General features: G+C 34.9%; 1 protein-coding gene across 8 annotated transcripts in view; it reads left to right on the top strand.

Annotated features, from left to right (window-relative positions):
• Positions 1 to 24,088, top strand: part of KDM6A (lysine demethylase 6A) — a 179,563-nt gene that overhangs the window by 142,569 nt on the left and 12,906 nt on the right. For 7 of the 8 annotated variants that reach the window (XM_024987737.2, XM_024987736.2, XM_024987732.2 and 4 more), the window contains 9 exons: positions 3,104 to 3,233; positions 4,516 to 4,621; positions 5,162 to 5,367; positions 7,699 to 7,763; positions 7,837 to 7,911; positions 8,434 to 8,582; positions 16,075 to 16,189; positions 18,705 to 18,892; positions 19,676 to 19,817. In XM_024987737.2, coding sequence (XP_024843505.1) covers positions 3,104 to 3,233; positions 4,516 to 4,621; positions 5,162 to 5,367; positions 7,699 to 7,763; positions 7,837 to 7,911; positions 8,434 to 8,582; positions 16,075 to 16,189; positions 18,705 to 18,892; positions 19,676 to 19,817 — 1,176 coding nt within the window. The remainder of the gene's footprint in view (positions 1 to 3,103; positions 3,234 to 4,515; positions 4,622 to 5,161; positions 5,368 to 7,698; positions 7,764 to 7,836; positions 7,912 to 8,433; positions 8,583 to 16,074; positions 16,190 to 18,704; positions 18,893 to 19,675; positions 19,818 to 24,088) is intronic. The other variant, XM_059883270.1, reaches the window with a different exon arrangement.

The raw sequence follows: 24,088 nt of genomic DNA, 5'->3' as shown, positions 1-24,088 counted from the left end.
CTTCATAACCAAAGATAATTAAAAGTATAGGCCAGTTTATCTACAGAGCACTGTTCATTTCTCTACCAAATGAGGAAAGTAAATTTGAAAGTAAATTTAAGCCAAGATTTAAGCCTGCCAGGTTCCTCTTTCCATGGGATTCTCCAAGCAAGAATACTAGAGTGAGTAGCTATTCCCTTCTCCAGGAGATCTTCCTGACCCAGGGGTTGAACCTGGATCTCCCGCATTGCAGGCAGATACTCTACCGTCTGAGCCACCAGGGAAGCCCATAAAATAATTGGGCAATGACTAAATAGCGTAATCTACATTGCTCAGGAAAAGAGTTTCAAAATGGGAGAAAAGGATTTAAAATGGGATAATGTCTAAATCCTTTCCAGCACCTGCTTCTTTAACTTTAATGCCTTTCTCCACTTTGGATTATTAAACATATATATATATATTTGGATTGTTATAGTAAATACATTATTTGGCTTGAAGTATTATGAACAGTGTTGGCCACATACATGTTCAAAAGATACAAGTCTGTTCCTGTTAACCACATCTCTGTTGTTTAGTGTTTTCAGTGGACAAAGGTTATAGTCACTATATAGAAGCTACCTATAACAGTTCGTTAAGGGAAATTGCTGTTTGTTTCAGACTTGTCCTCACTAGGCAGGGAGTCAGTGTTTGAAATATAGTTAGAAACTACTAGCTACAGTTTGATCACATAGTGCATTCTAACTACCCTCTTATTTTCACATATGTGGTTAGTTTTTAAAGTGTTCGATATTTTTAATCTGACTCTTGTTGAGTTCATCTTACTGGTCAGTGCTGTACATCATCAGAAGGCAGTTACAATACTTTTGCCTCTTTTTTGGTTTACAGTTGAAATTGCAGCATCCAATGGCTGAATCAGTTTCAGCTCTTAGTCGTGCCTCACTTTTTTTCTCTTAAAATAAAGGCTACATCTTTTATTTACTTTCCCATTTGCTTTTTTCTAACTTTTGTTATAGAACTGTGCAAATGATAGAAGCAGAATTCTGCTGACTAATCAAACCCTTTATTCTTGCCTCATTTCTCAATGTCCAAACTGTTTTAGAAGCTTAAATTTTTGTGTCATGTTTAATTAGCATGAGATATTATTTTATGGTACAGATTTAATACTTGATCCATATCCTTAAAACACTTGGTCTAATTCCTCAAAATATTAATTATGTACTATACAGTACATCCATCTCCTCCTCTGGCAAACAAATTTTATGTGTTTGGAGTGAAATTTTGTTTAAATTCCGAACAGTGTTTGATACATGATTTAGCATGAAAACTTATTTATGTGGCAATTGTAAGTGAATATTTTATCTTGGCATTGGTTTAATGATAATATTTGAATTGTTTCTTTAGTAGTCCCAGCCAAGCAATTTCTACTGCCGTGGAGTTTATGAATTAGTACCAGTTTTATACCTAAATTGAAGATATTAAATATCATGTCTGTCTTTAAATGTACAGATACACTGTGGAGAATTATTGAAAACTGGTAATGAGTTGAATATTCATTTATTTTACCTCTAACCTTAAATGTTAGTTGAACTTAGAATTTCACTTTAATGACTATTTCACATACTTTTTTAAAAGAGTCAATTATTTTAAACTTACTTCATTCTTTGATACCTATATTGAACTCTTGTTTTTACTTAGAGTTGTAGTTGAAAAAATTTAAAAAAGCGTCATCCATGATGCTATAGTGTAACATCTCAGCGAAATTTCAAGCCTTAGTTTTCATTAGTGCCAACGAGAACAGACTGGTTTGTAAGGTTTTTCCAGTGCTACAAAAGCTACAAAATTCTACTGCTAGAAAAACATAGCAAAATAAGAAAAAATCAATTTTATTTCAACCTTTATTGTTTATGATGAAAAATTGCTAGTTCCTTCTTCAGTAAGTAAAATTACTAAGTTTTTAAACTCTATCATAATTACGATTTTCAAATTCATCTGAAATTTTAATATGTTAAGAATATTTGATATTTTAATGTAATGATTAGTTTTGAACATGCAGTAATTGAGTGAGGTAAATTAGTTAATCTGGAATGATTTGAAAGCTCAAAATTATATCTTGCTGATTTTCTAAATTGGGTAGAAACTTAGAGAAATAGAAAATACCTTTCTTTTTCTTCCTTATACTAAAAGAATTGCAGTTTGGGCATAATTTTACCATATTTTAATTTATAATTTAATTAACATACCATCATTAAAGAAAAAGAAACACCAAATATTAGTAAGTAATAACTATTATAATAGAATGGGTAGGAACTATATGCTTCATTTTTTAAAATGGTGTCATTTGCCATAAAATATAGTAGGTTCGAGTCTTGCTGAATTTTGTCAAGGAGTTTCACAGAAAATTCTTTCCAACATTTGAGAAAAGATCTTTTCAGGTTTGAGAATTGTCACAAAGATACTCTTGTTATGGTTACTGAGATGAGACATAGGCAGAGAGATTTTTACTAATTATCTAGACCTTTTTTGGTCAAGTTATTGTTTAACATTTAATGGAAAGCATCTGATGATGGAAGATGGTGAGGAAATTGGGGTTTGTGTTTGTTCTTTAAGTAAAGAAAAATTGGAAAAGACCAACAGTATAAGGAATATCATCAATAATTCATGTATTATAGTATTTCTTCTGGCTTCCCAGGTGGTTCAGTGGTAAAGAATCTGCCTGCCAATGCAGAAAAAGCAAGAGACGTGGGTTCGATCCTTGGGTCGGGAAGATCCCCTGGAGTAGGAAATGGCAACCCACTTCAGTGTTCTTGCCTGGAAAATTCCATGGACAGCGGGTTCTGGCAGGCTGTGTAGTCCATGGGGTTGTAAAGAGTTGGATGCGACTGAGCACACAGTATCTTTTCTATTATTTTTCTTCAATGGGAGATAGCTTGATTCCTATATTTACTGAAGTATTTACTAAAATGAGTAATTGTTCTCAGTTTTTTTCCTGGTGGATCCAAATCTTATGGATTTGTTCAACTACCCAGTAATTTAGTTAAGACTTAATTCAGATTTTTTTTCTGTGTTCTAAATAAATGTACAGCTGATTTATTCTCCCTTTTTTGTTTTTGTTTTTGTTTTAAAGGAACCTAGGTAAAAATGGCTTATCTAACAGTAGCATTTTATTGGATAAATGTCCGCCACCAAGACCACCATCTTCACCATACCCTCCCTTGCCAAAGGAAAAGTTGAATCCACCTACACCTAGTATTTATGTGAGTCTGAATTGACTGACTAGAAATAAATCAAACCAGTGTTTGCACCTACCTGTCTTTCGTAAGATCTTGCTTTAAATCAATATGGATGCCCTTTAGGAAGCATTAAAATTATTGGTGGCAGCTTGAATGTTTTGGGAGAAAACGATGTATTCAAAAAGATTTTGTAATAGCATTTAAAACTTGCCTTCTCAGATATTAACTGTAATTATATTACAGTAGCACGAAATACTTTTTTTATTACCCCTAATTTTTAACAGATTTAGGCAAAAACCACTTAAAAAGTAACTTTTTTGAAGTAAGCTGTGTTTTAAATCTGCATTTTACTAGTTGTAAGAACCTTAACATTCATTCTGTTTTAACCATCTACCAAAAAAATACTTACCTTCCTCAAAAAAAGGTGTTGAAGAATATAAAATGCGATGATAGATATGTCATTAAAAGACTTAATAGATTATTTAGAACTGAGGATTAGTTTTACTTAATAGACATTTAGACATCTTATATAGGAAGTTGATAAGAGTTCAGTCAAAGCAACTCTTACTTATCTTTCTCCAAAATAGGTCCTCCTACCCTATTTCTTTCCATCTTCCCATTTCCCCACTTCTACCCCAAATGAAAAGTTTTATTGATTTTAAACACTGATTTTTTTTCTCTCCTTTTTAATAAAGATCACATAACATAAAATTTATCATCTTAACCATTTTTAAGTGTATAGTTCAGTGGTGTTAAGTATATTCTTATTGTTCAGACCAGTTCTCCAGAACATTTTCATCTGGCAGATCTGAAGTTTAATACTCATTTAAAAAACAGCTCCCTCTTCCCTCGTCTCCCCAGCCCCTGGTAGCCATCACTCTGTTTTCTATTTGTATGAATTTGGCTACGTTAGATACCTCATGTAAGTTAAATTATGCACAGTTTTTCTTTTTGTGACTGACTTATTTTCATTTAAAGTGTCTTCAAGATTCATCCACGTTATACCATGTGATAGGACTTTCTTCCCTTTTAAGGCTGAATAATATTTAAACCGTTTTGATTTTGAAGTTTAAATTTCATCTCACGTGTTTTGTGCAAGATATAATGGACAAGAGAAATGTATGTGGTTACTATCTAATTCCAATTAGAATCAAAAGACATGGTGATAAAATACTATAAAATATAAAAAATAGAAGTAATGGCACATAGAATGCATTATTTATTTAAATTGTAAAAATGTGAATTTGACATAATTTCTAAAAGGTCTGCTTTTATAGAGATCTAACAATATATTTTAATTTTGCAGTTGGAAAATAAACGTGATGCTTTCTTTCCTCCATTACATCAATTTTGTACAAATCCAAACAACCCTGTTACAGTAATACGTGGCCTTGCTGGAGCTCTTAAGTTGGGTAAGCTTTAAATAAGAAAAAGGAAAAGTATGTGTATTTCCTTTACTATCTATTAACTTCTAAAGCACTAGCAGAAACTTTATTCTTTTGTTGTAATTTTTCACATTTTCATTTTAATATTTTCCTGTCTGAGAAAGAGAAGGAAGGAGGGAGGGAGTATTACTTTTTTAATTCTGCTGTTATTTTTATGCTGTTACATAATTATGATTTAGGTTGACTAATAGAAATTTTTAATGTAAGATTCAGGTAAAACTTGATATTACTATTAAGTAGCCTCCTAAATAGTTCTTCTCACTTTCAGAGATTGAATAAATGAGTGAAACTTCATTCCATGGCCCCTTGATTTTTCTCCCTCTGTTGATGGCATGACAGTTAGGTCCAGGGCTTCAGAGTGTGCAGAGGCCCTAGTGTTTTAGGGGAATTAGATAAGAGTACCATGAAACATTTTTCTTTTTTACTTAAAGGAAAAATAAAAGCACTTTTAAAAATATTATTCCAAATATATTTTTATTTATTAACTACATTTATTTATTTATAAAGACCTGGGACTTTTCTCTACCAAAACTTTGGTAGAAGCTAACAATGAACATATGGTGGAAGTGAGGACACAGTTGTTGCAGCCAGCAGATGAGAACTGGGATCCCACTGGAACAAAGAAAATCTGGCATTGTGAAAGTAATAGATCTCATACTACAATTGCTAAATATGCACAGTACCAGGCCTCCTCTTTCCAGGAATCATTGAGAGTAAGTATTTACTTACTGAAAATTATTTTATTTTTGAGATTGTTATTTTATTTTATACTGTTTTGCTTTGAAAGGGAGCTTTTGTAAGCATCTCATTATTTTATTGTTACATAAAATAGTTTTTTATTATTCTTATTTTTATAAAACTTTATAAATGCTATCTAGTTCACTCTTATTACTAAGTCTAAGCAAACGTATGGGTTGATAAATACTGTAACTGTCTAGTGAGGTGTCTCTGTTATTTCTGGGATATTTCTATTTAAAGAAGTGTTTTTTAACCTTGGCATTATTCACATTTGGGGTTGGATAGTTCTTTGTTGTGGGGAGCTGCCCTGTGTATTGCAGAGTATTTACTAGCTTCCCTGGCCTCTCCCTACTAGATGTCCATAGCACACCCCCTATTCCCTATTCCAGTTTTGACGATCAAAATGTCTCCAGACATGCCAAATGTCCCCTGTGAGGCAGAATTATCCCTAATTGGGAACTGCTGATATTAAAGGATAAACTAAGCCTCAAGTTTGCTGTATGCTTCAGAGTTGTTTGTCTTATGCCTTCCCATTAAACTATCAGGTTAGCATTATCTGATATATAACTCTCCCAGGAAGCATTACCCATCTCAGTCTGAAAGAGAAAACTCCAAGAGAGACGTAAATTATTTCAAAATACACAGAAAATTAAGGAACGAAACTTTGAAAAATAATCAGGATTACTATTAAGATTCATAGGCCTTTCAGCAATGAAGCATTGCTAAAATCCTTTAGGACTGAAATGAGAACTTCGTGAATTCTCCTACAAAGTGAACATAAAACATCCATAAAAGTGACTTTATTAAATGTATTACTGAAACACTTATCTGTCTGTACTAAGTTCTTCTGTACATATCCCACAGCTGAAATTTAATTGTTCCTGCAAATCTTTTATCTGCAATTCATTAGATTTGCTTATCTCTGTTTAAAATTCTGCCCTGAGTTCACATTTTCAATCTAGGCAACATTTGTACCTGCTAATCATATGATTGTGTCCCTTTCTCACTACCACTCCCTATATCATATAGAGAAAGTCATCTAATAAAAACTATCCTGCAACTTATATGAGTTGCAGTAAATTTGTTGTTCATATAAATCTCTCTAGTTCAAACTTCTGAGATACTTCAACTCCATGGTAGTATTATGGTCAGAAAAGAAATAGATAATAAGCAAGATTCAGAGATCATCAAGGGAATTTTTGGAAGAAGATGATGAGAGGCAAGTATTTAAATAGAAATTGATCCATAATCAAAGAAACAATGGTTTTTGTGTGTGCTTTGGATACATGTGAAAAATTTAATAAATGTTTATAAAGCATGTACATTTAAAGGGAGGGAGGCAGAAATGTCACTAAGTATTGGAGAAGGCAGTGGCACCCCACTCCAGTACTCGTGCCTGGAAAATCCCATGGATGGGGGATTCTGATAGGCTGCAGTCCATGGGGTCGCTAAGAGTCTGACAGGGACTGATCGACTTCACTTTCACTTTTCACTTTCATGCATTGGAGATGGAAATGGCAACCCACTCCAGTGTTCTTGCCTGGAGAATCCCAGGGACGGGGGAGCCTGGTGGGCTGCCGTCTATGTAGTCACAGAGTCGGACACGACTGAGGTGACTTAGCAGCAGCAGCAGCATACCTAAATCAGAAATTGTAGAACAGAGGTAAAAAGATACCATGTCAGTGACAGGGAAATCATAAATAAGAGTAATATTTGCATTGAAAAGCTCTTGTATTTGTCCAGCATTTAATTTACTTGCTAATGTTGTGTTTATAATTCACGTATAATTCATTTTGAGGGAAAAAAGATTTATCCCAGAAATAACTCTCACATTTGTCCATAATAAAGAATAGAGAAAATCTTACCCTCTGCCTTTCCATATGCATTGCATACATATATAATTACATATACATGCGCACTTAGCTGTTAGTTGAGGAAATTTATAATCAAGGCTGCCACTTCTGGGCCTCTCAACCTAAGTTTCCTCTCTTGAAAGTGGGGAGGAATGGAGCAGGAACTACAGGTTTTCTCTATAGAGAATCAATAGTTTTTCTCCTTATAGGAGAATATTAGTAAGGAAGACTATGTGGCTGGTGGAGGGGGTTAGATACCATGCCCAGTGAGTTTTGACTTTGCCTGGCTTTCTATTTAATGTGGTCTTTGAAGAAATTTTCATGTGAGAGAGGTCTATAGAAACTTAGTTTCAATATTCCACCATTGATCTGTATGTAAACTTTTCAAGAATTGTATGGTAAAAAGGTTGCAGAATAAATACTAAGCTGGAATTGTTTTTGCTTAATCTACAGGAAGAGAATGAGAAAAGAAGTCACCATAAAGACCACTCAGATAATGAATCTACATCTTCAGATAAGTAAGTAATTTGTAATGTCCACTTAGTATTTCTGTTTAAAAGGCATGTTTCTAATATTGTCTCTCTCTCTAAGTTCTGGGAGGAGAAGGAAAGGACCCTTTAAAACCATAAAGTTTGGGACCAACATTGACCTGTCTGATGACAAAAAGTAAGTCTTTCTAGTAGTGTTTCTGTTAACTGATACAAAGAGGTGTCCTGTTAGCATGACTGAGAATTGTCTAGTTTCCTCTTCTGTTTTGTTCCTTGTCATTTTTCTAAATTAATATGCAGGTTTTAGCCAAATTATTTCTGCTAGATTTTACAATTATTTTCTTTGACTTAAAACTCTTGTATACATTTTCAAGACCCTTCTATATGTTGTTGCACAATCACAAAATTATAATTATATAAAAATATATTTGTAAAATAAAATTATACAATTATAAAAATAAGGAAGTCAGTTTTTTTCTTTAATTTTTATGCTTTTTGTTAGGATGTTTTCTTTGCAAAATTTAAAAATTTAAGTATTCCAGAGTTTTCCTATGCAAAAGTAAAATATTTATAGATTTGTTTGCAGGAAGTAAAATATTTATAGATTTGATTGTTTTTCTGATTGGAACATAAGGTTCTTAAAGTTTTTTACTACACATATTTATAGCAGGGTTTCATTCGATCTGTTTTTTTATTGCAGGTGGAAATTGCAGCTACATGAGCTGACTAAACTTCCTGCTTTTGTGCGTGTTGTATCAGCAGGAAATCTTCTAAGCCACGTTGGTCATACCATACTGGGTATGAACACAGTTCAACTATACATGAAAGTTCCAGGAAGCAGAACACCAGGTAACTTTTATGAACTAACACTTGACACACAAATTGATCAAAATGTGAACCATGCAAGAGAGACCTGGATTCTTTTCATTTATAATGAATGAAACTGGTAGAGTTGTTTCTGTTACAAGATATGACTCTTGAACTGAGCTCAGATTATCAATATTTTCCCCCCCTTGGTAGTATCTTTTTAAAAGTGTAATATCCCTGAAATAACAACAGTGTAATCTGGAAACTTGATCATTGGAGTATTCCTGGGAAAAGAAGTCCCTGTGACTTAAAGACTATTTTTGATCCCATCTACTGCAGAGTGGCAGGGTTGTCCTAAACTTTTACCACAATCATGATAAGAAATATGTTTTATATTACGGCAGTGCAAAACCAGTTTTTTGGAATAATGCATTTTCTAATCCATTGCCTTCTATTTCATCTAACAAAGAAAGTGTATGTTGCAATCCCCTTGTTGGATTGCAGTGTACAGTTTACAACAGCACTTGATGTGGAGACATTACTAGCCTCGTCCAGGTGTCTAGTCCAGATTTTACCACCAACTAGGCTTGTCACTCGGAGAAGGCAATGGCACCCTACTCTAGTACTCTTGCCTGGAAAATCCCATGGGTGGAGGAGCCTGGTAGGCTGCAGTCCATGGGGTCGCACAGAGTCGGACACGACTGAAGCAACTTAGTAGCAACAGCAGCAGGCTTGTCACTTTGACAAGTCACTTTTCTTCTCTGGGTCTTTTTTTTCCATTTGTAAAGTGAAGTTATGTTAGTTTTAGACTTAGAATTCTGTCCAGCACTAATATATCATGTTTTTTGTGCTCCTTTTGATTGATACGAAATTTCAGAGGGTGATGTTCAAAATATTTAACAATTAGGATGGGTGTTGGTGATGAAGAGTTTAGTTCTACCAGTGCTGACAAGCTGCATATCATCCTCAGGTGTTTCTGTTTGCTCCTTGAAGTAGCCATGGTTTGAAGATCAGATTGCTTCATTCTTTATTACCTGTTCATTGAATTGTACCTAAAAAATTGTTTTAAGATAGGCCTATGCTTGCTTCTCAGAGAAGGCAGTGGCACCCCACTCCAGTACTCTTGCCTGGAAAATCCCATGGATGGAGGAGCCTGGTAGTCTGCAGTCCATGGGGTCGCTAAGAGTTGGACAAGACTGAGTGACTTCACTTTCACTTTTCACTTTCATGCATTGGAGAAGGAAATGGCAACCCACTCCAGTATTCTTGCCTGGAGAATCCCAGGGACGGGGAAGCCTGGTGGGCTGCCGTCTGTGGGGTTGCACAGAGTTGGATACGACTGAAATGACTTAGCAGCAGCAGCAGCATGCTTGCTTCTGGGTAAAGTAGGTCAGAGGTTCCCAGTTCTGGCTGCTCATTCTTTTCTAATAAGCTTTTAAAATATGTGTAGTTGACTAATATCTGGAGATCGAGAGCCGGGCATCCATATTTTAAAAAAATAAATAAATAAAAGTTCTTCAGAGAATTCTAGTATACAGCCAGGATTAATACTATTAGGCTGTAGTTTGTGTCCTCAGGCCATTGGAAGCCCAATTCTGTGATATTTTATGAATAGTTGAATAAAGTAGAAACAGTTCTGGAATAAATGGTAGAAGATCTATCTACTCCTTACTCTGTCATTTAGACACCAGCGTAAATGCTAAGCAAGTTATTTGAATTCTCTGTAGTTCATTTTTCTTACGTATGTTGAATTGGATTGATTCTATTAAAATTCATTTCAACTGAAATTTTCTCTCATCAATTTGAATTATTTTATGCAAATAGTATTATCCTTATATCAAAGAATGCAGTTATTCATTATAAATCAAGGGGGAAGCAAACTTGATAGATCACTTATTTGTCACTTCTGTCTAGAATGTTGGGGGTTTTTTGGTTTGTTTGTATACAAGGTATAGTTTTTCAGAGTGTCCTATGGAACCTTAAAGAATTTTCTAAAGAATTCCCTTAAGGTAGTACTATCCAATAGAAATATAATGCAAGTCATATATATGACTTAAATAGACTTAAATGTGACTTAAAATTTTATAGTAACATTAATGAAAAATGAAATTAATTTTATCCTAGTTATTACCAAATAATCTTTTTAACATGTAATCAATACAAAATTATTGAAACAACCCCTTGAAATACAGTATATACTTTGCAGTTATTGCACGTCTCAGTTCACATTACCATATCTTAAGTGGTTATTGTATTAGACAACTTAGTATTAGAAGAAATGTTCATTAGTTTGCTTCAATTTTTTTAAATTGCTTTGAATACTTTTTCGTGGGACAAGCATTTTGTTCTTGGATTTACCTAGATAAATATGTTACCTGCTTTAATGGACTTTATGATCAGCCTATGTTTTAAACTAGAGATGCTCTCAGGTTCTACCCTAAAAGGTTTTTAGTTAGATGATGGGATCCCAACGTCTCTAATTTTAATTACAGCTTAATTTTACTTAGAGTCCATGCCATGAATACTTCCAGCCATCTACCTGTGATAAGAGACAGTAGTATTACAAGTACTATCTTCACATTATGCTGTGATACATAGAAGACTAGGGTGTTGTGTGCACAGAGTGTGGCAAGAGCAGCTACATTTTTATTAATAGAGGTGAAACTCATGTAACAAAATTAAACCCTTTGAAGTATGCAGTTCAGTGACATTTAATATAGTCACTATGGTGTGTAGCCATGACTTCTGTGTAGTTCCAAGACATTTTTATTAGCCTGTAAGGAAACCCCAGACCCGTTAAGTAGTCATCCCATTTCTCCCTTCCTCTTAGCCCCTGACAACATCTAGTCTCTTCTTTCTAGCCGTATAATAGTGTTACCTGTTCTGGATGTTTCATGTGAATGGAATCATACAATATATTGCCTTTTGTGTCTGGCTTCTTTCACTTAGCATGTTTTTGAGGTTCATCCATATTGTATCAGAGGTTCAATTTTTATGGCCAAATATTCCACTATATGGATATAGAACAGTTTATTTCATTCATCAGTTGAGGGGCATTTGGGATGTTCACTTTTTAGCTGTTATGAATACAGTGTTTCATGTATTCATGTACAAGATTTTGTTTGAATACTTTTTTATACTTTTCATTATATACCTAGTATTACGATTGCTGGGTCATATGACAATTCTGTGTTTAACTTTTTGAGGATTTCGAAACTGCTTTCCACAACAGCTACACCATTTTACATTCCTGACAGCAGTGTACAAAGGTTCCAATTTTTCTTCCACATCCTTGTGTACATTGCTTATTTTCCATTTTTTTCTTATAGCTGACCCAGCAGATTTGACTTTTAGTGTGTGTGTATGTATGGTTTTAATTTTCATGTGCTTGTTGGCCATTTGTATATCTACTCTGGGGAAAATGTCTGTCTCTAGTTCCTTCTTAATATTTTAATTGAGTTGATTGCCCTTTTGTTGTTGAGTTGTAAGAGTTCTTTATATAGTTTGGATATTAATTCTTTATCAGATACATGATTTGCAGTATTTCCTCCCATTTTGTAGGTTATTATTTCATTCTCTTGATAGTGTCCATTTATGTACAAAAGTTTTTAAATTTTAATGGTTTAGTTTTTTTCTTTCATCACATGCTTTTGGTGTCATATTTAAGAAAGCATTGCAAAATCCAAAATTGTAAAGAATTTGTGTCTTAGATTTTTATAGTTCTCAGATTTAGGTCTTTGATCCATTTTGAGTTAGTTTTTTGTGTACAGTATGAGCCAGGGGTCCAACAGTATTCTTTTACATATAGCTAACCTGTTTTCCCAGCACCATTTGTTGGAAAAACTATTTTTTTCCTCTATCAAATGACCTTGACACCCTTGTTGAAAATCAGTTGACCATAGATGTATGGGTTTAATTCTGAAATCTTGATACTGTTCCATTGATTTTTATCTCCATTTTTATTCCAATACCACATGGGTTTGATTCCCTTTGAGGTAATTTTTAAAATTGGGAAATGTGAGTCCTCAACTTAGTCCTTTACTCTTCATAGAGCTTTGAGTTACTGTCTTATATTCTTTCATTTCAGTCTGAAAAACTGTAGCATTTCTTATAGAGCAGATTGACAAAATTCTCCTTTAGTTTTGAAGAATAGTTTTGCCAGATTTTTAGTTCAGTTTTTTTGGTTAAGTTTTTTTTTCTCTTCAGCAACATAAATATGTTAAGCTATTGCTTTCCGGACCCCATGGTTTCCATTACGAAAAGAGCAGTTTTGTTGACAGTCCTGTTTATATCACAATCACTTCTCTTCTCCTGCTTTCTAGATTTTCTTTGCCTTTATACAGTATTATTATCTTAGGATGAATACTTTTGAATTTATCTTTCTTAGAATTTCTTGAGCTTCTTGGATATGGAGAATCATGTGTTTTGTCACATTTGGGAAGTTTTTTTACTATTATTTCTTCAAATATTCTTAATGCCCCTTTCTCTTCCTCTTCTGGGACGCCTACAATGCATGTGCATGCTTGTGTCCCATGGGTCTCCTAAAGTCTGTGTGGTTTTTTTCATTGTTTTCTTTCTTCTCCTCAGAATATATAATTTCATTTGACCTGTCAATAAATTTGCTGATTCTTTCTCCTGGTCACATCTGCTGAACTGAATTCATTTGTTTTTTTCAGCTTTAAACTTTTATCTCGTTCCTTATTGTGATTTGCGTTTCTTCATTGATAATCACAAAAACTACACAGAAAAAACACAATCACAGAAAACTAACCAAACTGATCACATGGACCACAGCCTTGTCTAACTCAATGAAACTATTAGCCATACCGTGTAGGGCCATCCAAGATGGACAGGTCATAGTGGAGAGTTCTGAAGAAACGTGGTTCACTGGAGAAGGGAGTGGCAAACCACCTCAATATTCTTGCCTTGAGAAGCCCATGAACAGTATGAAAAGGCAAAAAGATAGGACACTGAAAGATGAACTCCCCAGGTCGGTAGGTGCCCACAATGCTACTGGAGATCAGTGGAGAAATAACTCCAGAAAGAGTGAAGAGACATAGCCGAAGCTAAAACAGCACCCAGTTGTGGTTGTGACGGGTGATGGAAGTAAAGTCTGATGCTGTAAGGAGCAATACTGCATAGGAACCTGGAATGTTAGGTCCCTGAATCAAGGCAAATTGGAAGTGGTCAAACAGGAGATGGCAAGAGTGACATCGACATTTTAGGAATCAGTGAATTAAAATGGACTGGAATGGGTGAATTTAATTCAGTGACCATTATATCTACTACTGTGAGCAAGAATCCCTTAGAAGAAATGGAGTAGCCATTAGGAGAAAGGGACGACAGAGAATGAGATGGTTGCATGGCATCACTGACTCAATGGACATGAGTTTGAGTAAGCTCCAGGCATTGGTGATGGACAGGGAAACCTGGCGTGCTGCAGTCCATGGGGTCACAAAGAGTCGGACAGGACAGAGCGACTGATGTGAACTGATTGATAATCTGTTTGTTGAGGCATCATTCTCCTTGTTTCCTTTTGTTCTTGCACATGGTTTTCTTTAACTCTTTAAGTATATTTTAAGATAGTTGATAGAAAGTATTTGTCTCTGAAGTCCAGTGTCTGTGCCTTTTCAGGAATACCTTTTGTTAATTTCTTTTTTTTTTTTTTTCTTTCTATAACTAGACCATACTTTGTTTCTTTACATACCTCATGAGTTTTGTTGAAAACTGATTTTTTGAGTGTTTGTAGAATGTGGTCTCTGAAGCCTCTGTCCCTTTAGCATAGTGCTCAGCTAGTGTTTTGACATTTTGAATATTATGTTGTGGCAGTTAGCAGAAATCAGATTCTCCTCTCTTTTCTAAGGTTTGTTACTGTTGCTTGTTATGGGCTATAGTTGTTTATTCATTTAGTGACTTTCCACATTTTTTTTCCAGTTATTCATATATCTGTTCTTTTTCAGGTTCTTTTACCATTTAGGCCATTACAGAGTATTGAGTAGAGTTCCCTGTGCTATACAGTAGGTACTCATTAGTTATCTGTTTTTATATGTAGTGAGAGTGAAGTCACTCAGCCATGTCCGACTCTTTACAACCCTATGGACTATAGCCCAGCAGGCTCCTCTGTCCAAGGGATTTTCCAGGCAAGAATACTGGAGTGGGTTGCAATGTTCTTCTCCAGGGGAACTTCCTGACCCAGGGATCGAACTCAGGTCTCCCACATTGCAGGCAGACCCCTTACCCTCTGAGCCACATGGAATCCCTTTTATATGTAGTAGTCACACTGTTTTTACAAAGACTATATTCCTTGTCATATATGGGCACTGAAATGTCCTTTCCATTAATTATCTCAGTAGTGATATGACAGATTTCTTTAAATGCCTCTTGCCCTGGGCATGCATGTGGCTTCTAAATTCTACAGTATCCAGAGGAACTTTTCAAAGCCTTTTATTCCTATGAAATCTCACTCCCCAGCTTTTCCATCCAAGCGTTTGGGATGTCTGTTGTTTGCTTCAGGTGGTTCTTTTGTTTGTTTTGTTTTTTGCCCTTGGTGGCATTAGCTTGTTCTTTAGTCTTGCAATGTTCTGGGAGGTCCTCCTGCATTGAAATACTTGTGCTGATAGAGCTCTGAGGTAGGTGAGAGAACGAGAAGTCTCTCTTCTGTCAGCCTTTTGGGGAAACTGCAGGGTAGACAAAACAGAAGAACAGAATTCTTTGGGAACAAGATCTACTGTGCTCCCTCCAGAACCAGGGACACTCACACCAGGAATTCACAGTACTATTTTTTAAGTCCACTGTCACAGCAGTGGCAGAAATGGAGATGTAGTGAATGACATACAGATGTCCTACTGTGTTTAAGTCACTTTTCTTTTGCTCAGTTGTTTGTTTCTGTAAACCTTTGACTATATTGTCCAGATTTCTGATGAGGTTACTTCTGACAGTTTTCACAGGTGTTTTTGTTATTTTTATTGTTTGGTATTTCTGGCGAGTTCCCCAAGTTCCCTCCTTGGCCATTTTTGTTGACACCATTCCTGCCACTGCATACAGTTTGAAAATCAGACATCTTGCCTCTCTACTGATGTCCTAATGCTACTTGTGAGAAATGGGAATTAGTTCACAAGGAAGAAGTGGTAATAATATCAGTAATAGCTAATATTTATTACTTACCATGTATTAGGCAGTATTCAAAGCAGTCTTTATTTCATTGTTCCTCAGAACAACCCATTGACTTACTGGAATCATTATCGCCTAATCTTATAGGAAACTGAATCAGAAAGGTTTAGAAACTTGCCCAGTGTCACATAATAACTAAGCCAAGGAACCTGGCTTCACAACCTAAGCTTTTAACCATGATTTAGGTTGTCTTCCACAGAGCTGCTACTCAAAAAGTTAGGAGTTGACCATACTCAGCTCTAAGACTTGACATATACTGATAAACAACTGAATAACACAGGAGCATTTTCTGTTGAACATGTCTAAGACACATTTTTCTATAGAATTTATTGTATGCTGATTATTTTTTCTTTTCACATTTCAGGTCATCAAGAAAATAACAATTTCTGTTCAGTTAACATTAATATTGGTCCAGGTGACTGTGAATGGTTTGTTGTTCCGGAAGGTTACTGGGGTGTTCTGAATGACTTCTGTGAAAAGTAGGTTTCCAAACTGAATTTTATTAAACATAATTATTTGAAAACAATTATTGTAAAGGGCAACTTACTAAGCTGGATATCCTAATGCATGTAAGCAGTTTTCACTTACCATTCAGCAGAAAATTGATGTATAAAATGATTTGATTATAAACCTATTATTTTGTGTTATTGGGAGTATTTTAAGAAAGATACCTTAAAACCACTTCATGCAGTAGTGATAGTCTTGAATTTAATGGGTAGAAAGTTGAGTTGTTTACTGGGTTAATTAAGCAGTTGATGTATAATAAATACTTGTTTATGTGAAAAGAAACATTGTTCTTAGATAAATGGCTTTAGAAATGGAAGGAATTCTATAATTGAGCACCCTTAGAGGTTGTTAATAACTTAAAGTTGAATGTATTACTCTTAGCTGTATCATCATGACACAAATTCTTTTTAAAACTACATTGGCAACTTGTCTTATAAAGCAATTTTAGAAGATTTAAACAATAGCTTCGGATTTTGTCACCTAGATTTGAAAGAATTCACATAGTGAAAATGTTCCTTTCCTTTAGTTCCTAGAAACTCTTTGTTTAATTATCTTCTGTTAAAGGGTACTTGGGAATTGTTTTCATTAATTTAAATTTAATTATTTGTCTTATTTTGTTTAAAAAATTACTCCGTTACTTAAGATCCTGATTTTTTTTCCATTTGTAATAAAATTGGAAAATTACTATAGCTAAAAATATAAATTATACATATATTTGGTGTTATTTCCTCTCCAGCCCCGTAGGATAAAGAGAGGGAAAACCACCTAAAACATTTATATATGCAAGACTTTGAAAATTAATTATACACCTATTATACATACTGACTTACAGTTTGCAAATTTTGGGTTAAAAGATCCTTGCTGTAAATATCTTGATTTAGTATGAAATATAAATATAGTTTACATTTTTACTCTATATAATGTATATATATAAATATATATACTATATAAATATAGTTCCAAAAACAACCATAATATGACAGAATTTCTTTATATACAAGCAGAAGGTAATCACCTTTTATTTTCTTTACTATATAGGTTTCCTTTAATTGTAAGAAAGCTCAAGATGTGGAATTTTAAAGAGTCAAATGCTCTTATGAAATAACCTGATCCATTTTAATCTTTACTGGACCAGCAGTCTGGTGGTAGCAGAGAAAGAACTGTATCATACAGAAAATCCCTATGGTGCTTCAGAAATATTTATATTTCTTAAACTTTGAGATACTATTTAGTATATTGTTGTAGCTACAGTACAGTGATTGTTTTTCATTATTTCTGAGTAGGATTGACTATTTTTAGGATTTAGTGTTCTTTTCTATCTGAATGGAGAGGTAACCTGGGAATAGGTAATTGGAATAGGCAGATGATGTCTAAAAACCTTGAACATGGGGATAATAAAAAAGTCTGAAGAGTTAGGTAAATTTAACTGTTTCAGAAATACCACTTGCTACCTCTGCATTTCAGTGTAATTTTGTTTCATACAAGGATTGTTACTTGTAATATTAACTGATTCGACCATATCTGTATAGTTTGTTTTATGACTTTATATTTGTCATGAAATAACAGTCACTTGACTATATGATAGAGAAGATACTTGGCTTTTTGTCGTTGTTATTAGCTTGAGTTGTTTTTTTACCCTAGCTATTGATTATTAGATGGTGTTGATTGCTTGCTTGCTTTTGAATAGAAAGTTTTCTCCAGTTTTAAAACAACAACACATGGGATAAGTAGGGCTAGGATTTGTTTATAACCGTATTCTGCTTTACAGACAAGTTTTTCTAAACTGTAGTTGTAAAAATATTTCATATCATGATGAAATAGAATTAAAAGCCAGATTTTAAAGGAAAAGCTTAGTAACGTGTTGTTTCTAAAGTATAGTGGTGGTGTTGGTGATTGTTATCAATATTTGTGCATGTGTATGAGTGTTCATTTTTTAACTGCATCATTTTAGTCAATCAGTCATCAAAACTGTACAGAGACTGATATGCTATCCTCCTTTCTTGCTTAGGATTCAAAACAGCAATAGAGAACATTTCTGCTTTCTTTTCTACTTTTCCTCCGAAAATGAATTTGTATGTGCCATAGAGTTCCTGTTTATGGATTTAAATAGCTTGATGCCAACCCCACCTTCCATTTGCCTTTTAGAGATTTCTAGGTGCACCAAGGAAAAGGGTTTAATCAAAATAGACTTTAGTGAAATGAAATTAAAGGTTAATGTATGTAAGTGTTACTTAAAATAGGTTTTGATTTCATTTGGATCTTTGAAAAATCAACTGAAGGTAGTAATACTGATATTTAGATAAGTAATCCACTACTTAACTGTAATTAATTTCACTCACTTTATATACTACAGTTTCTCATTGTATAAGCTGTACATTTCAGTGCAATGAATAACCGTATTTTTTAAAACTTCTGACATTGTCTTTCAGTCATGTAAGGAGCTTATTAAAGTACTTGATCCATTTGTAATATTTTTTCTTATTTCAGAAATAATTTGAATTTCCTAATGGGTTCTTGGTGGCCCAACCTTGAAGATCTTTATGAAGCAAATGTTCCGGTATATAGGTTTATTCAGCGACCTGGAGATTTGGTCTGGATAAATGCAGGCACTGTGCATTGGGTTCAGGCTATTGGCTGGTGCAACAACATTGCTTGGAATGTTGGTCCACTTACAGGTATTTTAGACTATGACTTTAAGAAAAACACTTTAGTTCATAAAGGATTGTATCTGATGAGTTTATTCTTTTTTTCTTGGAATGTAGCTCACTAGAAATCAGATGAAGAATGTCTCCTTGAGTAAAAATTTAACTTGTAGTACAAGATAGTAAGTTAACAAATAGAAATCCAAGATTGTAGATCTCACCAAATGATAAATTTGTGTTTTATGTACAAGAAAGAGATAATTTCAGTAATTTTTTAGAGTGTCTGATTTTGTTTTATAAAGGAAACCCTTTATGGGAGAAAGCAAAGTACAGTGGTTATGCAGTCTTTGAAATCTTTCATTATCTGATATGTCATGTATATTTAGCCCTATTATGTTATGAATTGAATTATGCCTGCCTTTAGGCAGTATTAAGATTATGGCCTACCAAGCCAGAAAACCTGGATTAGGACCAGAACCTGGCTTTTGCAACTTTGGGCAAGTTACAGAACCTCTCTGGGCCTCAATTTCTTCATCTGTATAATGGAAATGATAAAATTAATAAGATAACAGCAAAGATTAAATGGTATAATATCGTGAAATACTTCAGCACAGTGTGTGGCACAAAGTTATAGTAAGCACTCTTTACATGATCACTACTATTATCACAATTATTTTTTTTTAACCTTAAAAATATTTTTGTAATATTGTACAATTTTTAGAATTGGTGTTGATGGTATCACCTAAGAAAGTGATAGTGGTTATCTTCATATCTTTGGTACTTTGAGTTGCTTTATAACTGTTTTTTTTTTCCTAGCCTGCCAATATAAATTGGCAGTGGAACGGTACGAATGGAACAAATTGCAAAGTGTGAAGTCAATAGTACCCATGGTTCATCTTTCCTGGAATATGGCACGAAATATCAAGGTCTCAGATCCAAAGCTTTTTGAAATGATTAAGTAAGTGCTTTCTAAAACTGCTGTAGTCCCTCTCTTTTTGGGGAGTGTTAACTATTCAGTACTTTGTCCCGCCCCATAGAATTATGTTGACATCAAAACAAAATGGTCCAGATGTTTAACAAAACATAATATAAGAGAATCCACATGTTAAAAGTATTTTTCCCTTCAAAATAGTACACTGTGGTACAAAGAGGAACAAAGGCACAAATAATTCTAAACCAGTAGATTCACAAACCTGTGCTGAAACCACTCAATACCTAGGAGAAATTTAGTTTTAATAGTGAAAGATTACACTTAGTATCAGAGGGAGGGAATGGCATCAGAATATTTTCTGGTACAGAAAATTAGCATTTAATATAGGCATTTGGCTTAAATTTTAATTTTTTAAAAAAATTTTAATTAAATCATCTATCTTATAATTGTCCCTTTTCTTATCTGCTTTAAACACTTAATACAAGTTACATGAATACATATATCCCAGTAAGCGTCTCATTTATTATCATAGTTTCTATCCTAGCTACCTTATAAATTTTTTTAGGAGTAATATTTTCAAACAGTGCTATATAACAGTGTTTCCCCAGAGTATTTTCTACCACTACTACTTCTAACCCCAAAAGGTGGGGAACTCTGGTCAAAGAAATATGGGAATAATGGATTATATATTCAATGGGCTTCCCTTGAGGCTCAGCTGGTAAAGTATCTGCCTGCAATGTAGGAGACCTGGGTTCGTTCTATTTTTGGGTTGGAAAGATCCCCTGGAGAAGGGAAAGGCTACCCACTCCAGTATTCTGGCTAGAGAATTCCATGGGTCCGTGGGGTCGCAAAGAGTCGGACACGGCTGAGATGCTTTCACATCACATAAAGTTCAACAGGCCCTTTATTTTTTTAATTTTTGGTAAAATGTTTTAGAGACTGTAAGGGTTGGTATAATTTTTGAGTGGGGGAAAAGGATTATAATGTATTGTATTTCCCAAACGTATTTGTTTGACCAGTATCTTTAAAGAATTGATCTCAAAAACTCGTTTTGAAATACACCGCTTTATACTCACTAATAAAATTAGTTTGTCTTCATCTTTGTTAAAATAGTACTTACCTTAAAGTATTTCTCCTACAGCTGTATTAATTTGGCCAGCATGTGTTGTTTTCAAAATATTGTCTTTTGAAAACAACCCTAGCTTCTTAAAGTGATTTCAAACCCAAATCTAAAATATTATTCAAACAAAAATTGTGTAGCTGTGTATTATTTTATTCCTTTATCATTTACACTAGTTTATCTAGTCCTAGACAGAAGTGATAGGGGGAGACAAAAGGTAACAAAAAACAAGTCATAGCAAGTAATGTACAAATCCTTTAAAATGCTGGATCTTAGGTACCATACTCTATAAATGTGATTGGTAGTGGGATTATCCTATTATGTCTCAGATTGGTCTTTTTTGCTGAAGAGTAAGTTTGAAGTTACTTTTTGGAGAAAAAATTATGTAAAGTCACCCAAGATAATAGTAAGTTGAAAATGGGCATAAACTAGAGGCTAACTCAGATCAACTAAAGGTAAAAGGATGGTACAGTATGGAAACCATTTATATGTAACAGCTCTAAAGACTGGAAGTGACTCATTATATTTTGGGTTCAGTTCAGTTCAGTCGCTCAGTCGTGTCCAACTCTTTGTGACTCCATGCACTGCAGTACGCCAGGCGTCCCTGTTCATCACCAATTCCCGGAGTTTACCCAAACTCATGTCCATTGAGTCAGTGATGCCATGCAACCATCTCATCCTCTGTTGTCCCCTTCTCCTCCCGCCTTCCATCTTTCCCAGCATCAGGGTCTCTTCAAATGAGTCAGTTCTTTGTAGTCCAACTCTCATATCCATACATGACTCCTGGAAAAACCATAGCTTAGACTAGACGGACCTTTATTGGCAAAGTAATGTCTCTGCTTTTTAATATGCTGTCTGTGTTGCTCATAGCTTTCCTTCTGAGGAGTAAGCGTCTTTTAATTTCATTGCTGCAGTCACCATCTGAGTGATTTTAGAGCCCCCCAAAATAGTCAGCCACTGTTTCCACTGTTTCCCCATCTACTTGCCATGGAGAGATGGGACCAGATGCCCTGATCTTAGTTTTCTGAATGTTGACTTAAGCCAACTTTTTCACTCTTCTCTTTTGCTTTCATCAGGGGACTCTTTAGTTCTTCACTTTCTGCCAAAAGGGTGGTGTCATCTGCATATCTGAGGTTATTGATATTTCTCCTGGCAATCTTGATTCCAGCTTGTGCTTCATCCAGTCCATCATTTTGCATGATGTACTCTGCATATAAGTTAAATAAGCAGGGTGACAATATACAGTTTTGACGTACTCCTTTCCCCATGTGGAACCAATCTGTTGTTTTGTGTCCGGTTGAAACCATTGGTTCTTGACTTGCATATAGATTTCTCACAAGGCAGGTAAGGTGATCTGGTATTCCCATCTCTTTAAGAATTTTCCAGTTTGTTGTGATCCACACAGTCAAAGGCTTTAGCGTAGTCAGTGAAGCAGAAGTTGATGTTTTTCTGAAATTCTCGCTTTTTCTATGATTCAAAGGATGTTGGCAGTTTGATCTCTGACTCCTCTGCCTTTTGGTCTAATCTACCTATCATTTGATCCCAGTTCCCTACATTTGGGATTTTGCTAGCCAACACTGCTTCTTTCATTTGTACTTTCTTTTTATTTAATGAGTATTTGCTGACTATATGTAAGGTTCTGGGTTAGGCACTGAGAGTGTTTATATATATTTATATATATATATATATACACACACACACACATATATATATATATATATTTATACACGTACACACACACACGGCATAGTTCCTGTCTTGAAGTAAAAGATAATGCGTAAAATAAACAGATTGAAAGAAACACAACAGATCCACTCAATACTTTCCAGCCCCACAGAGTCAGCGCAATCTATGTATTCTGGGAGGCAGATATTTTGTGTGAAGGGTGAAGACGTGGATGCAGGGAGAAGATAGAAGTATAGCATCTAAAGCCAATTTAAGACCAAACTCTTGGACCATTAGAAAGGTTCTTCACTTCATCCATTAAATAGTACCATGTCTCCTTTGGTCCAACACAGTCATGTTTTCCTCAAACGAGGGAATAAATCTCTTTTCCTCAGTAGAGCACCAGGCAAAATATTTAACTTTCGTGGAGAGGCCCTGTTACACTAACTCTGAAATCTTACTCAGCATGATAAGCTGCTTACATTGTGAGAAGCTTAGAGGAAATCCAACTGTCTAGAGGTGGTAAATTCATACTCACTTTAGACATCTTCACCTCCTCCTGCTCTCATTTTCTCCCTAACACCTACCTCCTTTGCCCTCCCTCCTGACTTCCCTACTGTGTATTTGCACAAGTTGAAATATGTATATTGTAGTGAGAGCTTGGAGTCCTAACCACTGGACCACCACGGAATTCTCTGAAATGTATGTATTGTATGATACAACTCTACTGTGTGTGTGTTTGTGTGTATGTGCTGAAACAGTTGATGGTACATTATGGCTTGAGCACAATGTGTGTGATGAGTAGTAGAAAGTTCTTAGTGGCAAATCACGTATTGTGTGCCAGACTTAAGTTTTTTCTGTTGGAGAGCTTTGAGTAAGTTTTTACCTAATAAGATCTAGTTTGAGTTTCATAAAGATGTTTCTGGTAGTTAAATGGAATTAGCTTCTGGCTGATAATATACAATTCTGGGTTCTAAATGGTTTAGTAATAATGTTAGTTAGTAAACTGAGCTTGATCCTTAGCCAGGCACTGAGCAAAATGGTTCCCAGTCTGTATTTCAGCTGTGCCTCTCTGCATCCCATGGTCATGGTTAGAGCCAAGATTTAAGCCCATATCTGTCTTACATAAAAACTACTTGCATGTATCTGTGACATGGAGCTTCATTTTGAAACAGTAACAGGTTTGAAGAACCAGTGAAATAGTTGTATAGAAGCTGGTTTATCAGAAGCCGTAGGAAATGCAGGATTCCAGAGAGCCAAGTCAGGACTGACTAGGAGGTCTTCTAGCTAGTGGTTTGAAATGGTCTTGAGAGGAAGGGGAGGGGTGGAGTTGGGGACAGAACTTGGGGAAATACTTCTATTTAAGAAAAGCAAATAGGAGAACTAGGTAAAGGTTGGAAGAGAACACAGAGAATGTATTGTTACAGAAATAGAGAGGGAGTCTTTTCCCACAAGCTCAGTTTCACGGTAAAACTGTATCCACATCATTGCTTTGCTCTTCAAATCTAGTATT

Source organism: Bos taurus, chromosome X (assembly GCF_002263795.3).
Source record: "Bos taurus isolate L1 Dominette 01449 registration number 42190680 breed Hereford chromosome X, ARS-UCD2.0, whole genome shotgun sequence".
NCBI lineage: Eukaryota > Metazoa > Chordata > Mammalia > Artiodactyla > Bovidae > Bos > Bos taurus.
The sequence above is the reverse complement of the archived record's forward strand: the minus strand, read 5'-3'. Positions and strand labels throughout refer to the sequence as shown.